General features: G+C 33.0%; 1 protein-coding gene across 1 annotated transcript in view; it reads right to left on the bottom strand.

Moving 5' to 3' along the window:
• The window catches only part of LOC143386177 (nuclear factor 1 B-type-like), a 123,475-nt gene that overhangs the window by 50,444 nt on the left and 52,977 nt on the right, over positions 1–20,054 (bottom strand). The window contains exons 5-7 of the mRNA XM_076841445.1: positions 17,500–17,568; positions 12,062–12,182; positions 9,063–9,181 (exon numbers count right to left, since the gene is read on the bottom strand). Of these exons, the coding sequence (XP_076697560.1) occupies positions 9,063–9,181; positions 12,062–12,182; positions 17,500–17,568 (309 nt within the window). The remainder of the gene's footprint in view (positions 1–9,062; positions 9,182–12,061; positions 12,183–17,499; positions 17,569–20,054) is intronic.

Genomic DNA, 20,054 nt, shown 5'->3' with positions numbered 1-20,054 from the left:
GTCAATGAAATTACTACGATGGCATATTTATTATCCTAATGGTTTTAGAAATAACGTGAAATTGATCAGTAACAAAACCTCTATTTAGTAATGGACCAATTACATTTGTGAGATAATGTAAATGAAATAGAATATTGTCACAGGATAATGGTCTCCTATTGCTATGTCCGTAGTCATTTAGAGAAAAATAAATGTTGCCGTCTGGCTGAGTCATTTGTTTTCAAAGTAGGAGACACTGATCCCATAACAAGGTTCTGTTATAATAATTCAATCTCTATCAATCATTTGTTGTAACAGAACAGTGCAGGACAGGACATGTATTTTTGAGAAATGTACATTCCTTGGGTATAAGGCAAAACATGCCTCCAAGTACATAAACAGCCTCATTATTTTGTTATTCAATGAGAGTATTTAAAATAAACATTTAAAAGGTAATTTAAGAAATGGAAAATCTTCTGAATTTTCAAAAAGTTTCATGTTAATGAAAGCTCAGTTGAGGAGAGGATGGGTATCCCTTAAACAAAATGCTTGGAATAAGAATTGTTTTAGCTTTCAGATTTCTTTTTCAAAGTTTGGAATATTCAAATATACATAATGAGATATCTTGGACATAGGAGCCCCCATAATGAGATGTCTTTGGGGATAGGTGTAAGTTTCACATATGCCTTATGCATAGCCTGAAGGTAGTTTTATACTACATTTTTAGTGTGCATGCATTTAGACTATAGCCCAAAACATGAGGTCAGGCGTGAAATTTTGAACTTGTAGCATCATGTTGGTGTTCAAAAAGTTCTTGGTTTTTGGACTAGGGATTATTGAAAATTATCAAATTCCTTGACTGCAATTGATTTAAAAATCTAAAATGTTGGAAAACAAAGGAACTTTAGAATCTAACACTGTTATCTTACACATGGGAAAATTCTAAGCATTATCAGCATGGGTAATGATCAGTTTAATAAGTTGTAAAATGGAGTTTTTAACAGATTTTAAAAGAAAAAAATATATGTAAATATATTACTTAGCTAATCACCTGAGAGTAAATGTTCAATAAATGGTAGCCACAAATAGCAACAGGCTCTGGTTTGCCTCATTTGCATGTACTTTCTGAACACAATTTTAAATTTATGTGGTTTCTTCAACAAATTAATGATATAGGAAAAGCGAGAGGGTAGCTAGTATAGGGTAAACAGGCTGAAAGTTTAAATAGACTACATCGGAATTCTCATTCAAAAGAACAACCTTCAAGATGGACTGGGGAATTAGAACTTATATGAGGTTATATTAAGGAACTATTATTGTTTTTTAAATTGAAAATGGTTCTGTATGTAAAAATTTTCTTTGTTAGGGGGAGAACCATTAGAAATATTTATATGCAAATGGCATAATATACTTAAAAATAGTTTTTAAAAACTGGAAGATAGAAAATGAATAAGATTAGTAAAATATTGTTAATAGTTGAAGCTGGGTGAGGTACAATGTTCTGCACTTTACATTTTTCTCTACTTTCCAAAGCAAAAACTTTTAAAAATAGTGCTTAGCCATTCATTTTATATTAGCTCTTCTCCACATTTATCTATCAAAAGCATTCATACATGCAATTTTTTAACTTCAAAACTGATTATATATATTTATATATTGAAGCAGTTAAAATATTATATAAATATATAATCATATACATTCATATAAATATATATTTATATATAAATAATCCTAATAGTAATACAGTGTAATATATATGTATATATACATATATACCTCTGTGTGTGTGTATGTGTGTGTGTGTATACATATACCATCGAGATTTTTGTTTTGGCAATTCTTTCAGAACTCTGAAAATGACAAAGTCACTTCAGTTCTCCCATTCTAGTTCTACAATTCAGAGCTCATCTTGAAGCTTTTAAGGAAAACTGTCCATTTTCTGAGACTTGTGAAGTGGTGGTAAAATTCTGCTAGTCCACTTCTCCCCACATAAGTAATTCTCTAGGGAAACTGTAGTATAACAGAAAATATTTGATTTTAAAAAAAAGAAGATCTAGGCTCTGCAATTAGTTACCTAGACACTGGACAAGTCAGCCTTTCTGATCCTTGGATTGCCTAGCTGTAAAATAAGGAGTCTGAATTATGTTTCACTATTATATATGATATTGATAGTCTAAAACTAAAAAGACACATGCTTTCCAAACTACTGCAAAATAAGCTTACACATGAAATCAATGTGTGAAAGGATTTGAAATAAAAACCTTTTATTATGCCACTGAACTTTGTATGGCACACTGTGACAGTCTCCCATGGGTTTCTGATGTTCCTATTTTAATCTGCATTCCATCAGTCCAGAGATCCAGTATTACAAAGAAAGTTATTATTATTTCAAACTAATTTGCTATTTCATTTTTTCTACAAAATGCTGTATTTTCAAATTATTAAGGCTCCAGAGAACAGAAATATGAGTGAGTACAACTTTTCCATATTAATCAGCGTGGAGCCTTCAAACATATACACGAGTTAGCCCCGCCCAGAATCAGATCACATGAAATGAGGACAGATATTTGTTGATTAGCAGGCAACATAAGGGATTCTGATGAAAGCCTTCACCAACAATTTAATGTTTTCCTTCTGTTTCAAAGATGTTCATGTGATTTTTTTTTTAACTTTAGCAATGTAGCTGAAGAGAATAATATACACCCCAGTGGAAGTATCCCTGAAGTTTGTTTTCCAATGTCATGAAATACATGGAAATTCACTTGTAGTTCTCAAGTTCTGATGTTTTTCATAATAAAAAGCTCAACTGGAAATCTTAAAAATTATGTTTATACATTAAACTCATACGAGCTCTTCTCCACATTTATCCCCCAAAAGAACTTGTATCTCTGTTTTTTCTCTTGCTCAAAAATTTGATATTTGGACATTTGCTACTTAATCCTGTGATCTGAACTCTAGGAATGTAAGGAATTGGTGTTTGATCTGCTGCACAAAGGCAGGTTAAAAAGTCCTTCCACCAAGGTTACTGTTGCCTTGCTATTCTCTAGGACTCCACAGAATGCTAGTGGCTCCCAGGCAGCAGTCACTCAATCTCTGGGAAAGCTACTTAACATGTTCTGCTCCCATAGCTCCAGAGAAACCTCAAAGTTGTGTCATTTATCAGTTGGGAGTTTGGGCTTGAGCACTATTTCCCAACGTCTCAACCTTGTGTTGCCTGTAGATTCTTCCATGGAAAAAAAAGGTTCTGAAATCACAAACTTAATAAACATGCTTGTTCAATTAGCAGTCACTCCTAGATAACCACAGTAATGTGTTAAATATTTGACATTTTCATTCATGAATGACAAAAGCTTAAATACTGTTAAAACGGAATTTTCTAAACTTAGTTGACCACTCTTCTATCTTGCTTATCTAGAAACATTCTTAAACTCACAATAAGTGATGCTGGTGTCTGCTAGCAGTTCTGTTAGGATGCTACCACACTCTTATTTACTGTTATTTATTTTTTGATTGAGCTTATGATAATAAATTGGCATTATCACTCACTAGCATCCAGGGTTCCTTTGAGCCCTTTGTCTTAATTCATCTGATATCTAAAATTACCTTATAAAATTCTATAAAATGCAAATTGAAATTTAGTAAAAAGACTGCATTACTAATGAGAATGTTTATAAAATTATCATAAATCTCCACACTTGCAAATATATTAAAATTTCAGAAAAACTTGCCAAGAAGACTTAGATAACAGAATTTCAAAAAAAAAAATTTTTTATATTAGCCTTTTTATTTTCTAGTACCTACAACAACCAGAACTCAATGCATAAATATAACTTATTTTAGAGTCAATTTATTTTTTTAAACTACTCTTAAAATTGTAATTACACACCAATACAGCAAGTAGCACCAGTTTTGTTCCAAGGTGCCAATTAACTGACATATTATAAAGATTTACCTCTTACAGTGCTTAAAGTAAGTTAGTTCTAAAGCATGAATATAGTCACTTTGCAATCTGGTTTATATTATTTATTTTCTGTGAAGTTCTTTTTTTTCATAAATAGTACAAAACTATTTTTCTGTTCAACAGGTCAAGGACTGTAAAATTAATCTCATTTGTGTGTTCAATGCCTATAAAAATTCCTGGCATATAACAGTCACTTGATAAATGTTAATTGAGCCAAATTATCTCAAATCCTAAAGGTGTAGAAATTAATAAAATTGTACTGCACGAAAAATCTTTTTGAATTTACATTTTATCTAAGATCATAAGCTGTTTTAATACTCATCAGACTGAGAAGTTATTACATATTTCATTTAGAAATCCATGACTGTATATTACAAATATATTTACCATATCATGTTTTTCTCACTGTTTCTTAAGTAGTGCTTTATTAGTGTTACATTCAGACTTGGATGAATCAATGACTATTAGAATGGCAATGGCAAAGTGACCTTGATAAATGATATTTCAAACATTCAAGCAAATAATAAATGAGCATAGGCATACAACTAGATTTGGTCTCATGAAGATAACTTGAACTAGAAATAAAATCATGACTTATCTCATTTTTCCTCTTATATCCAAAGTCACAAGAATTGCTCTAGTGATTTCTAGAGAAGTATATTAACTAGGAATCAAGTCTCTGAATTTATTCAAGAAAGCTTAATGTAGATAAAATTTCAAAAGGAATATTTTATAAATAAGTGTTATAAAAAATAAATTATTTACAAATAACAATAAATGTTGATGAGGTTATGGGGAGAAAGGAACACTTGTACATTGTTAGTAGGGCCCCAGACTAGTACAACTGCTCTGAAAAGCAGTTTGTAGATTCCTCAAAAAAACTAGAGATGGAACCACCATATGACCCAGCTATCCCATATTGGGTATTTTTCCAAAAGATCTAAAATCAGCATATCACAGTTACACAGCCACATCAGTGTTTATAGTAGCACAATTCACAATAGTGAAATTACAGAATCAACCCAGATGTCTGTCAATAGATGAAGGGATTAAGAATTGTGGTATATATGTACAATGGAGTTCTACTTAGCTATTTTTATTTTAAAAAAAAAAATGTAATTAAGGCATTTGCCAGTAAATGGATGGAAATGAAGACTATCATGCTAAGTGAAATTAGCCAATTCAGAAACTCAAAGGTTGAATGTTTTCTCTCATATGCAGAAGTTAGAGAAAAATAAAGGAAAGGAGGAGGGAAGGATAAGATTACATAAATAGATAAGCAAAATGAAATCTATTGGAGTAGAGGAAGAAGAAGGGGGAGGGGGACTCGAAGGAAAAGGTAGAGGGAAAAGGGGGAATCATGAACTGAAATCATGTATGACTTTGTTGGGATGAAACCAACCATATGTATAACCATAAAGTTCTAACAAAAAATTAAAAATTAAATAAAAAATAAAAAAATTCTCAACCTGCATACTATCACTGATAAAATAAAAAAATTCCCTGATAAAGATCATTAAGATCTTAAATGATGGAAAACAGTATAAAAAAATGCTCAGGGCTATGAATATATTTAGTGGTAAAGCACTTGCCTAGTATGTGGAAGGCTAGGTTTGATCCCCAACTCAAGAAAGGAAGAAAGAAAGAAAGAGGAGGAAAAGAGAAAGAAAGAAGAAAAAAAAAACATGAAAAGGAATTTATTAGAAATAGAGGCAGTCAGAAGTTTAAGACCTTAGTCTTAGACTAAGTAAGGAGAACTAATTTAGAACTTAAGAATGAAGCAGTTACTCTTTGCTTATAGCCCAGAATTATTTTCTTCGTCCTTTCCTTCTCTATGTATAAAAGAACATTAAGTAAAAATATAAATATTACATAATTTAGATGCTGACAAATTAATTTCTATCACTATTCAATTAGAATAAGCAAATTTTATATTCTTCTACCAATGTTTAATACCATTAAATACTGTTTAATTTAAAAGTATTTGTCTTTTTTGCAAAATTATAAATAACAATTCTTTCATAATCAGAAAACTATAACTTTTTTGTTTTGAAAAGACAAAATTAACTGTAACGTACTTAAAAAATAGTTTTTCATTAAAGTATTGAATATTACATGAACATATCTCATTACATGAATTTAGATTTTTGTAAAATGCCTAATTTCTTTCTAAAATAAAGTATACTAACTTGGTCATATTATAGTCTTTATTTTTGCCTATTTGGAATAAATCTCAATGATTCATACTGATGTTTAAGACTATAAGGGAAAACAGAAATCCACATATTGACCACAATTTTGTTGTTTTTATTTGCCTATTTCAAAAATCAGCTTTGCTAAGAGTTATGGCAAGAATAGATTTCAATGCAAAGTTAACACTAACAGAATAAGGCATATAACCAGGAAATAATAGTAAAGTTAAGTGTTTCTGCTAATCATAAAACAAGCCATGTTACAATCACCCAGTAAGTAGTTATTGAGTACCAGTTAGTACTGGGTTTTATGACAGAAAGAAGTATAAGACAGATTAAAGCCATTACAAGTGTCAGAGTAGTATTCAGCCAGTGCTTTAAACAATTCCCTTCATGACAGACACGTATGTCTAAGGAACATTTGAAGATGGACAAGAACAACTATGAGGCATTTTATTTTGTGAATTTTAAAAAGGCAATTTTCCAAGAACAAAAGGACTGCATTTGGCTTAGCAAATTTATAAAGATAGTACTATCCTGCCCTCATTTTTTCATTATAGTTGAAGTCTTCTACCCACAATGGCTTATTGTGCACATTACAAAGTCTTCAGGGTCTTCAGAATTAAAGTGTCAAGAGTTTTTATTTTATTTTTTTTTAAAGCATACTTGAGAATGGAACATTCTTCCTTACCCTTAATATAATATGCCTTTACAGACTTCTCCAGTAATTCTAGTCATCTTGACAATAGAAAATCACCAAGACAATACAATGATTTTACAAAGAAAAAGAATGACAGTTTCCCTTCTACTTTTCAAAAATGTTTTATAATATGATTTGAGATTGGCTTTATTGAATAGACTGAAAGAGGAATCAATTCTTATAAAGTGACACTCTCTATAATAAAAAACACCTACACTACTGAACAACACAGACATTCTCACACATTTACAATGTTATCATCATTACCATCAGAACCTTTCCAGAACAAATTTTTGACAAGGAAAACATAGCTTTGTTTAGAATAAACTGACAATGTCAGTAAAACAAGTAATAAAATATAAAGGGTTGAGGAGTTTGTTTTTACTCACAGTTCTACACCTCAGGTAAAAGTCTCTATTATTCCCTGACTTCACTAAGGAGTCTGGTTTTCCGGTCTATTAATGGTTCATTTATCCAACAAATATTTATGGTGCCCCTACTATGCACCAAGTCTTGAGTTAGATACTGGCTGCAGTAGTAGTCTACTGCCTTCAAAGTAAATAAATATGGAATTATACATTTTGAAAACAATAAAGGAATGATAGGATAATAAGCACCAGGAGACAAAACAGGAAGTCCTGATTAAGGTTGAAATTCCTCAGACTAAGTTGGTCCCTGAAGGATGGAAAAGAATTTGCTAGAGCAAGAGTCAGGAGAAGAGCATTCCAGAGAACAAGGATTATAAGAAGGTCCTGGGTGTTACATTCCTAAATCTAAACAAAGCCGCAGGCTCAGGTGCAAACAGGAAGGAAAAGCCCAATAGCACCTGCTGAGCTGCAGCTGCAGCCAGAGGCCAAGCCTGTCAGTCAAAGGAGGGAATTCTGATCTTCCCCTAAAAGTACAGAGACCAAAGGACCCAAAGCGAGTGTGATACAATGCTGTTTATGTTTTATAAAGATGATTGTTGTCTCCTACCTAACAAAAGGATTGGATCTAGCTGATCTTTAAGTCCTTCTACGAAATGACCCCTGTCATCTATCCCTTCCTTTCCTATGCACAATGTCCAGTCACATGGTACACAGAACCATTCTCAAACTTACCTACCCATCTCAGCAGTTGGGCTGTGCTTTTGCCTGGCCCTACTTTTGTTAAATTTCAACAAGCTGAAAAGACCCAAGAGACTCAAAGTCCAATTCCTCCATGGAGGTTTTTCACTATTTTTTAAAATACTGTGTCACTTAATATAAAAATTCTGAGCAACAAAACAGGAGTTGAGTTAAGGAACTGACCTTAGCTTTAAATGTCAAGCTCCGTCGTTATTTGTCTGCTAAGATTGTTCAACATATACTTCTCCAACCCCCACAAATACACACCCAAATTTGAGTTGAAAGCAGTTGATAAAGAGCACCTTTCTTTTATTTAAAGGCAGAATTTGACTTAAAAGGCAATTTTCAAATACACTTTATGGTGCCAATATAAAAATCTTATTTGCACACATGTATAAACACTAACAAAAACTGCAGCTAGCTCATTTGTCAATTCCATGCTTAATAATCTCCCTGTAATTGTGGGAAAAGGGGTGGATATTTATAATGAACTATATTCAATCCAATAGACATTAAAAAGGGAAAAAAATCTAAGTCTCACCCCCAGAAAGCTAAACAACACCTATTTCTTAAAATTATATTTCTCCTTAAAGTTGCCCTAGCACTGGGTTGTAGTTTTGTCTAGAAAATATAACTACACTGACTCAGACATAAAGTTTCTTACGTTATACTTTTATTTTTTATTTATGCTATATTTATTTCCTCAAAGAACTGTGGATTTCTTTAATCAAGAACCTTCAGTACTGACACCTACAAAGTGTTTAGAGTTTGATCCTCCTGGAAATGTCCCACAGAAAAAAGCCATCTAGTCTAATCTAATCAACACTTGAGGTTCTGTTGCAATCCAACCAACTAATGAAGTCAGAGATGATCAGATACACACCTGTGAGTTCTCAGAGATCACTTTGTCTAGAAAAAAGGTCTAATAAAATAGGAAAAAATGGGATTTTTGTAACTTTGATAACATCTGACTAGTATATTATCACAAATAAATTTACTGAAATCATTTCAGTAAGAGAATATAATCCATATTGGTTTACTGATATAATTTTTATTAGATGAAATTTATGAAAGGAGCCAACATTCTATTCTGATGTCCCTGGAGTCATCTCCTAATCACCCACCTTGATCTCTTTCATGCCATGTTCGACTTCCAGCAGCTGGTGAATTTGGAGAGGGGTAAAAGTCTCCTGTAGGACTTGGTTCCATATTTTCATCTATGGATATAGTTTTGGGTCTTTTGCTGTTAAAATATAACAATAGTCACATTAATTGGATTTTGGGGAGGATGTACAACATTTAAAAAATAAATGACTTAAGAAGACTCTTACTATGGAGATTTCCATAAACACAAAGCAATCCAGTTATTCTAAAGGAATGATGAGTATTCAAGACATGAAGACCAAACATTTCTGGTTGTGTATCACTTGTCACACCATCTCTGCCTATATCTACTTTTCAAATGTTTATCCCCAAGAAATTTCTGTCATAAAAAGTGAACTCTTAAGCATGGCTTGTCTGCCAATATTAATATCATGTTACTAAGATTGCACTTGACACTTATTATAATGATCATCAATATTAATAATTTTATTTGCATAGCACTTGCCATAGACAATGTAATTCATATTAATTCACAGGTAAGGTAATGGAACTTAGAAGTCTGAAGTCTTGACTTGACCATTTATTAGTTCTTAATAGTAAGTTCCTTAACCTTTCTAAACTCAGTTTAATCATCTGTAAAATTGAAATAATAAAACTGCTTCAAAGGGGGATGACTGAGAAGATTAAATGAGTTATTAACTATAAAGCATTTAGTTAAGTGGCTGGCATTTATAACATACTTATTAAATATTAATTATTAGCATTAACCCTGTAATTCACAATAAATTTTATAGTACTTTACTGATTATACACTATCTCATGTAATAATCTTTAACTTTTTCTAAAATATGATATTATTGATCCTTTATTGTTTAGATTAACATAAAAAAAGGTGTTTCCAAATTCAAACCAAACACATACTTTCATTTCAGAGTGAAACACCCTAATAAGGAAAACATGATTCATGCTAATTATTTAAAACAGTGAATACCTAGAGCAAAATTTTTAAAACTATTCATGATATGAGTCACATTGCTTGATACACTGCTTTTATATACTCCTACCAATACCTTATTCAACAGTTAATTATGACTATGAATATAAATGTTTTTCTTTAACTAAAAAAATTCCTTATTTGTGCCCATGCAGATAAAAAACTAAAAATTAAAAATTAAAAAAACCTTCTGAATCAACTTTATGCAGTGATAATAAATGTAACGTCATCCAGTTTCAGAAGTCAAGATGACCTCGAAAATTCTATAGAAAAGCCAATCCTACTTTTTTTTTTTTTAACAAATGAGGAGACACATTTGTTAAAATTCAGTGAGAAATTCAGTGAGTTTCCAGAACAAGTTAATGGGACCAGCCAGACACAAAAGAAGGCCCTGGGACATCCAAGACCACACTCCTCCCACCACACTAGGTCCCCAAGGCTTTGAAGCCTGTGTGCCTGGGTCTATTTGTAGATACACTTGTGATTAATATTTGACTCACAACTCCCAGAGTATTAACATGATCAAAGATGGTCATTTCTATGCATGCTCAACCACAGCAATAATAAATACTTTCTTTAGTTTCTTCCTTAGGTATCCAGAGTTTGAGCTTATATTTTTAAACTCTCCTTTGAAACTAATTCTTCCACCTGTGAGTTAGCATAAGCACAAAAAAAATTAAAATAGGAGAGGAATTATTCTCAGACTGAAGTAGTAGAGAAATGTTTTCAAAACTTGTTTATTCTGAAGGACATAGCACCTGATACCGAGTGACCATGAAAGATCTGTGCTGACAACATCCTGATCCAGCAGAGGGAATGAAAGTTAGTACTCACATTTTAAATCTAGAAAAACTAAAGTACTTTTAAGACCTAAACAAGTCAGAGATCAATTTAGTGAGAATAGATCTAATTATCTTGATTTATAATCTAACTATATGAAAATACAGTTTGATTATAAATGATATTAAATTGGCCTTAATTTATAAACATACAAATATAACTATTCCCATAACTAATTCAAATGCAATTGACTTTCTTTACTGAGAATACTCTAATAAAACAATTTTATAGGGCTGGGAGTGTTGCTCAGTGGTAGAGAGCTTGCCTAGCACATATGAGGCACCGGGTTATAACCTCAGCACCACATTAAACAAACAAACAAACAAACAAATAAATAAATAATTTTAAAAATAAAATAGTTTTATAGATATTCTTTTTACTTCTAAAAATTAAAAGAATAAAACCTGTTTTGCTCTGCAATTCATTAGGGTCTTTTATCTGATCATGGATATATTTAATGCTCCAGAAATAAACGAATCTTCTTATATGAAAGATATAACTCAAAAAGAGAAAAACAATACATCAATAATAATTTATTCACCTCAACTGAAAGTCGCAATCAAAGGTCAAGAGAGAAAATGAGAACATCAAGAGAGAATGAAAAAGCAAAGAAACTATTCACTCTTCATCCACATTAACAAAAACTGGTTAGTCTCAGAGCAGGTAATACTTTACTGGGACCTGAGAATCAACTAACTTAGTCAAAGAACCAAAGAACGTTAACTTATTGAAAACTTTGGCCTACAATGAGGCCTTTACTTTTAAGGTTAGGTAATAATACATTTTTCATGTTTCATTATCCCAGGTGTGGATGTGGTATCATGAGTTACCCAGGATGGATCACTTATAAATCAGGGATCACTGACACCGCAACATCATCAGCTTACCAAAAGAATTAGTGAACTTGTACAACTATAACATTTCACAGGACAGGATAAAAATCATATTAATATATTTTCATAGTTCCTTTGTCCTCTCAAAGATTTTTTATAAATGCTTTGTACATTTACAGTTGATTTGCAAATATCAAAATAAATTATACCAGGAAAGATTAAGCGTCTACAAACTATCAGCAAAAACTGTTTCATTTCTCTTCTCTATCAATTTATCTACTGTCTATCTGCACATCTACCTTCCCACCTATCTGCACACAGATGCAACAAGATTAGTTCCTCTTTTCATTACCTGCTTGGTGGAGAAGACAGAGACCTCTGAAGATTAACCCCGGAGTTCATGTCATGATAGTATGGTTGGCTCGGAATTTCTCCAATTGGGAAGTTGACTCCAGTTCCCTGGGTTATGGGTGCTGAGGAGGAAAAGGAAAAGAAACACTGGGACTGACATTCATACTTCTCATCTCTATGCAGATGTAAAACCTAATATTTTCCAAGCTTTTGGGCAAGGAAGAAGAGAATCCTCTTTACCTCAAGGTTCTAATACCCACAGTACTGGGACTGGGGGTAGGACTTGAAAACTTCCTCATCACATTGAGCATTCAAACTGTGATCACTGGTTACCACTTCCCCTAATCCCACTCCCGATCTTCTTCCCTCACTTCTTGACATCAGTGGTCATTGCACCTGTCACCTCACTGCTTCACAGATGCCTTCAGGGAAATAGAACATTTGATTTCAAAAGCACGAATTTGCACTAAACCGAATCATTGTTAAACCAATAAATATAAAGCAGTTTCACAAATACCAAGGATTATTATTTTATGATATTAATAACATTAACATTAGAATGAATTGGAAATCATAATATTTATTATCATTTGATATAAAAAATTATTAGGGTAGATATTTATTTAAAAAAGTAAAATTTACTAATATGAAATAAGTCAAGTTTTTCCCAAATACATATTTAGGTTTCATATATAAATCCTAAGTGTGGCTGCACTTAACAGTTACACTTTGTTTACAAAAAAAAAAAAAAAAGTTTATGCCATCACTTTATAAATCATTTAGAACATACTCATGGACCTTTATATTTTAAGATAGTGCTTTGTAAATGAAGAAGTATGTTTGAATTTGCAAACATATTATGAACTAAATTTTCATATAGAATTATTTTTTTGCACAATGTAGTACATCTGTTCAAATTTTTTAAATTAATTTTTAGACATCTTGAATAAATCTGAGAGACAGTGTGTTTGTTAGAATGAAGAGTGTTGAGAGATAAATAGCCTTTTAGTTCAAACCACCTCTGCCACTTAAAAGCTGTATGCTTCAGTTTACTAAATTTTAAATTGCGAAGAATAATAATAAGTTTTACACGTAATTATTTTGAGGAGGAAATGAGGTAAGTAATGATAAAAGCCCAGAATTGTGCAAAATAAATCCTCAGCAAACATGAGTTCCCTCCCTTCTTTGCTTTCTCCCCCAAATGTTTCCATGGTAGTGTGGTTAACAAACGTGGAACAACTCAAAAATGTCCTCAAAGTAGGGAAAGCAAAATAAATCTACTTGCTGAAAGTTTATTCACTCAAAAGTCGTTGACTATGTCCATTATTGTCAAGTATTTCAAATGGCTACAAAATAATCTTAGAAAACCCTTAATAACTACAGTGGGCAACAAATTGGGTGAACAAAACATTTGTTCAAATACAAATACCAACACAGTGGGATTGCCCAGATGAATAATATGATAACAAAATGCTAGAAGATTTCCAGAGAGAAAAATCTAATGCGGGCTTGAATGTGTCAACAAGTCTATGGAAACAGTGTATCTGGCACTGGGTTTTGGAGAACAAGCAAGGATGATACTGAAGGAAGATTATTCCAAACAGGGTTTACCATAGAAGCAAAGTCAAGAACAGAGACCATCTGCAAAGTGAAGACAAGGTAGGTTGGTGTCAAAGAATAGTGCTGAAGGCCAGTATATATTTCTTTACCTTCAGGCCTTCAGAAACTAAGGGTTTCCTAAGGTGTGTCAACAAATTCCAGAAAAGAACACACCATCTCTTAAATCTCCCCCTCTCCTAACTGCCTCCAGTTGAATAAAAAATTCCAAAGGGACTACAGATTTAAAGAACATTTTCTTACCCAGAATTTGTAATAAACATTCTAAATATGTTTATTATCAGTTGAATTGTGCTTTAATATCAGGCCATGGTTAACTTAAGATATTTTTAAGAGAGTATGATTAGGAGGCACAAGCTTTATTATAGAAAAGTAATCATGGAATGCAATGAACATCACTATAAAAATTAAGTAAATATACACACAGTGAGTCTCTGCTCCAAATTTCTGGAGCATCTGCCTTCCGTCAGATTGTTCATTTTATATAATATACTTTAACTTCCTTTCACAGAAAATATTTATATGCAATGTGTAACTGTGTCTGATGACTTGAGTTATTTAGACAGCTAAGATGGAGCTATGTTTTTTTGTGGCTTGAGGTACACCAGAGGTTAAAAAAAAATGAGGTAAGAAATTCCACAGTAACCACATGCTTTAAAATTCATTATTAAAACCAGGTTGTATGTGACATTGGAAACACGGTTTGTGTTAGAAGCAGGCACTTGAGGGGTCAAGAGAATGTGAGCAATCTCTCTAGTTTCCTACAATAGTCATGGATAAAATCCAAAGAGTTACGAACAGGAAAGGTACAGGTTGTATCTTTTGAAAACAATTTGTAAACTTATAATATCATATAATATTCAGACAAAGTTTTGAAATTTCTATCAAATATATATGACTTAACATAGTCAACACAATTTACTTGGCCATAAACATAACTGGTTGTAATTTATATTCAAATGATAATTTTTAAAAAAATCTTCAGAATTTTTTTTCTAAATTTTATTACAGAAGGATTATGGCACAGTATCAAGATAGCAATAAAAATAATGTTTATACATGGACACTATAAAAATTAAGTATGCATTCTTAGAGTAAATAGTAGATGACAGAAAGAAGAGTAGGTTAATAATAAATATGACCAAAATACTAAACCAGCACACACAATTTATTTAGAAACAAGGAGAGCATGTCTCAGGCAGATCTTGCTGTTGAAAAGCTCTGGAAGAACTCAGAGCAGTTGCAGAGACTGGCAGTGGGACCTCTCCCAGAGAGCTACAAGGGAGCTGAGAGCTGCAAATCATGTTTAAGAGGTTGCCAATATCCTCTTAGAAGCGAAGCACCAAAGAACCTCAGATTCTAAGGGTTAGAGGCCAACCCTTAATCTCTCTTATTGTTCTCCTCACTCCAAAAGCTGATCCTAAATCAACTTTTAAGATGGAGATAATATCATTCAACAGAGAGATCACTATCCTAAAACTGAATAGCTTCATTAGCTAAAGTCAACATACACATTAGTGGGTCATATGATAGTAAAACCCTAGAGGACAGAACCATTAACACACCGTGAACCTTCAAGAAGTCAGAACTGTGATATACAGCATAAGGGCTGTACTGAGGTTTATGTTGACTTAGCAAACCTGTATTTCATAAACAATGAAGTTCAATTGTGTAAACAAGATTATAATGTGAATATATTAAAACACTTAGGAGAATAACTTCTCAAGCATTTTAGAGATACCTATTTACATATGGAGAAGAAAATAAATGTTTGTTGAATAAATTAACTAAAGAATGAATATGGATAATTAATGTACTAATTACAAATCAGTTATGTTCATTATAACAAATAACCTAAAAACCTCTAAGAAATGACAGTATGAATTAAGAATGGATGAATGAAGTATGTTAAATTCACCTTGTTTCTGAACTGCTATTATAGAAATGTATTTTTCAGCTATTGTTTTGTTTTTGAAATTCAGATTTTTCAAAATATCACTCTGGGCTTTTGAAAGTTCCAGACTAGTTCTCCTTTGACAGCACTTTGCATAGTTGCCTATTAAATAAACATTTTTTGACAGATTATTCTACTGCCCTTTCTCATAAAAAGCATGCAAATGCATCATGAAACTTAGTACAAATTTAAGCAAATAACTTCACATACAACCTCATAACGATTGCTAAGTAGCAGTAGAGAAATGCATAAGAACATGCAAATGTTCCCTTCCTTACATGATGCAGGAATGTGCTAATGATCAAGTCAGCTATATTCCTTTCCAAATAAAAAACTAAAATTAAACTAAAAATTTTAAATGTCAGAGGCCTTTGCATATCACATTTGATCTGGAAAGACACAAAAGGCTTATGGCCTTGGGCAATGGAGTAGACCATAGGAATCCTCTTGTCCAGCAAATACATACCCTAGAGATACCAGAATATATGATTTCATCTTCTACACTGTCCCCAGGTAAATGTACCCATGACAGCAGTCTTTTGGGCATACATTTTTATTTTATTTATTTATTTAGTAGTTGTAGATGGGCAGCATGCCTTCATTTTACTTGCTTACTTTTATATATGGTACTAAGGACTGAACCCAGTACCTATATGTGCTAGGCCTGCACTCTTCCACTGAGCCACAGCCTTAGCCTCTTGAACATACATTAATCTGCTCATGAATTATGCCAGAAAAGATGAGTTCCCACAGTATTGAAGTTCATGTGTATCATTCTCTTATGAACATGCTGTTTGTTCTGCCACTTTAGAAATCAGAGCTATTTGAGAAACTATGGTTCAAAAACATGGTTACCTCCTAGCTTAATGATTCCCTCACTGAACAGGACTCCAAAGCACTGCTAACTTCCACTCTCAGTAACTGCTCTTTCTGTTTTTTTTTTTTTTTTGTTGTTGTTTTTTGGATCATCATAATTCTTGTTCATGACCTCTGAATTTGATCCAAATAAGCAGCACAACAAGAATCAGAGTGCCACCTAGTCATCTGAATAACATCATTCCAAACTGTGACACTTCCTATCAAATCATCAGGTACAGAAACACACCATTCAAAGTTTCATGAGCAAGCTAAATCATAGAAAGGAGTGAGGAGAGTAGTCACCCCCTTTACCATAATCAGTGCATTAAGAGTTCATCTCACATAATTTGCATACATTAGTAATAAGTCAAAGAGTTAATCAAGGGAACATACCCCTTGCTTAGGTAGCCAGCCAGGTAAGTTTTCCCTGGAAAAAAAATATGATCCAGCATGCCAAGAATGGTATCCAGGTGAGGTGGCCAGTTAAAACAATTGGACATTGTGTTGGATAACAATGCTTTCTATCTATATCCAACTACAATCTGCAAAGTTAATTTCTGCATCCCTTTACACTCTGCATGTTAGTGTGTATATCCTGAACATCTCCAACCCCCACCAAAATGTTAGTAAAATGAAAAAGCACTTATCTACAGGAAACTTATGTGGGTTATCATAACAACACAGAGTACATTTAATTAATCACACTTCCTTTGATATAAATGCCCAACTATGGTCACAAGAGAACTAAATTAGATGAATACCAATAACATGGCAATAAGAACAACCTAAAAAAATTAATTTTGCACAACAGAAAGTTTTGATTTGAATGCAAATAATTTAGAAAAACAGACATAATACATTCACTTAATGATTTCATCAAAAGGTTTAAGATTTTCAAATGCAAATTCTCATAAGATGTAGTCACTCTTCATACTGTATTTAAGGTTCAAAATTTAAAATATTTTTACATCATACTGTACACTTGAGTAAAAAGAAAGCCATTTACTTACTTCTGGATACCCTCACAAGTTCTGATACATTGAAGACTCCAGATTTTACAAAACTATCCTCAAGGTATCCTGAAAATAAACATCAAGAGGCAAAAGATCAACATAAACAGAAAGTAAAACAAATGATTAAACACTAGAATTTGTTCATTGTTTGACCAAAGGTTAGAATAAAAAACAAGAAAACTTATAACCAGGACAAATTAAAACAAAGCTCTTGGGAGCACAAACACTGGTTCTGTTTGAACAAAAGTAAAAAGTTTAGATGCTAAATAATCTCATAGAAAAAAATTTCCTTAACTTTCCAAATGTGCAAATTTGGTTTTATTTGCCACATTTCATGCATTGAGAATGTTTAGGGCACTCATTGAACGCATTTGACTCTGTAGCACCTGGTAGGCTAAAGTCTACCCATTAACAAAAAAGAAAAAAAAAGGAAGAAAGAAAAAGGAAAACCACAACCACAATTAGCACTTTGTTGGAAAGACTTCAAAGATCTCTTGAAACCACTGTTCTTTCACAAATCCTTCACTGATTAAAGAAAAGTGAGTTGCTGTTACCAGCACTCCCACCCTTGTTCCACAGTCACTAATAAAAGTAGAACTTGTACACACAACAAATACTACTTTGCACCAACCCATTTCCATGCATCTCTAGTACACCTTGCATGATTTCAGTGCTTTCCTTACTCTTGCTATTACTTTTTGGACTCCCTTTAATTCAAAATGAGACATTTTAAGCAACAAAGGACAGTGAATCCAGGTCTCCAGGAATGACACATGATCCTTAGGTGACATCTTGGGCACAGGGTCCATGATTCAGGAGCCTAAGAAAATTCATGCCTGTCTGCTAGTTCTGGCTATGTCCAGAGCTAAAGATGACACCCACAAACAATACTGTCCCCTCAGTTCTCATGCATGTCAAGGGAGTGTAATAAGAGTGAGGAGGAAGAGAAGAACTTAGGAGGAGAGAGATGGCTTGCATCAGAGTGTCTGAAAATCCTCAGAATTGAACTCCAGGAAAAATTCTCTCCAGAGTCCAAGAACTGGCAACTTGATTGGATTTCCCATAAAGCTTTAAAACTGACCAAGGCGTTAGTTTCAGTTCAGGGAGGTGAGAATGGGTGGTTAGCAACCTGAGTGTTCATGTTGGAGAGCTGGGATTTGAATTTCAGCCACAATTTACTAGTTATGGGATCTTGGTCATATTATTGTACTTCCTTGTGCCTCGAATGCCTCATCTAGAAATTGGAGATAATAAAATCACCTACCTCATAAAACTGCTATGAATACAAAGTGAGATAAAAATATAAAACCCATGCATGGTAGGCACTTGTTATTTGTCACCAATAAATTAAGCCACAGAGCCAGAAATTAGCCATATAGTGAATTAAGCACACTGAATTCCACAAGTCCCATATTACTTGTGAATCTTTATTTAGAAAGTTTATCCTAACAAAGGTCATTGCCAATGCTCTCTAATCTTAATAGCATGGCAGAAATCATTTCATTGGCATATACACTTCACTGCTGTGGACTGAGGGATCATGTATGTCCGAACAGTTTTATACATATCTAGTTGCCCTCTTTAGAAACAGAATGAAAGAAAGAGTAAAAAGCAATTACAAGGTCTCAGTTGGTGATAAAACTTAGGCCTCATTATTAAGTCATTCCTCTGGGGGAAAAAAAGTACATTTTTAGGAGAATAATAATAAAACATCCCCACTCGATGCACTTTTATTTTAAGAAACTTCTTGAGCAATTTATTTTCGCCCAGTTGAATTCATTTCAGTAATTATTGAGAAACTTCTACTTAACCAGCACTGTATCAAGGGCTAAAAGCTATGAATACAAAAAAGGATAATTGATTCTCTCTGCCTGGTTAGGGACCAAATCGTTTCAATCTTCTAGACCACTATGTTACCATTGTATGCAGAGATTTCTATTGTTTTTGTTGGTTTTAAAGGATAGTTTATTTTATAGATGACTAACAATAAACATATTAGATATAAACACATTATTTAAACTTATACATAACCAGACAAGATTACTTGCACTCTGAAAATGCCTGCCCTCAGGTTTCCCCTGAAGTTCCCCCTGATCAAAGGCTCTTCCTACACACCTTAATTCCACCTTGCAGTGTCCAGCTTGACCACCACCCACCCCATAGGCTGCTACACCACTTTTTCCTTCTTTCCCACCAGGGGCCCAGCCAGAAAGAATCTCTTTCTTCTTGACTCACATCACACCCACCTAGTTTGTGCTTATTTCACACTTTCCATTTTCAGATTTTTTAGATAATTGTTTTTGAGTCTGTAATTCCTTGCTGGTTGACCAGCTCCTTTATTGAGGGGAGTGACTAGATTTTGTTCATCTCTATATCTCCCTCAGCAACTCATTTATTGGTTGTATATAGAGTTACTACTAAATACATGCAAAAAACTTTTTAAGTTCAAGTTTTAAAAACTAGTCACAAATTAACAATTTAGTAGTTTTATAACAATGTGGATACAGATGGCTAAAGATTGAGAGATCAATATACTAACATGTGTCATCCCC

The sequence above is a fragment of the Callospermophilus lateralis genome, unplaced genomic scaffold (assembly GCF_048772815.1).
Source record: "Callospermophilus lateralis isolate mCalLat2 unplaced genomic scaffold, mCalLat2.hap1 Scaffold_98, whole genome shotgun sequence".
Lineage (NCBI taxonomy): Eukaryota > Metazoa > Chordata > Mammalia > Rodentia > Sciuridae > Callospermophilus > Callospermophilus lateralis.
The sequence above is the reverse complement of the archived record's forward strand: the minus strand, read 5'-3'. Positions and strand labels throughout refer to the sequence as shown.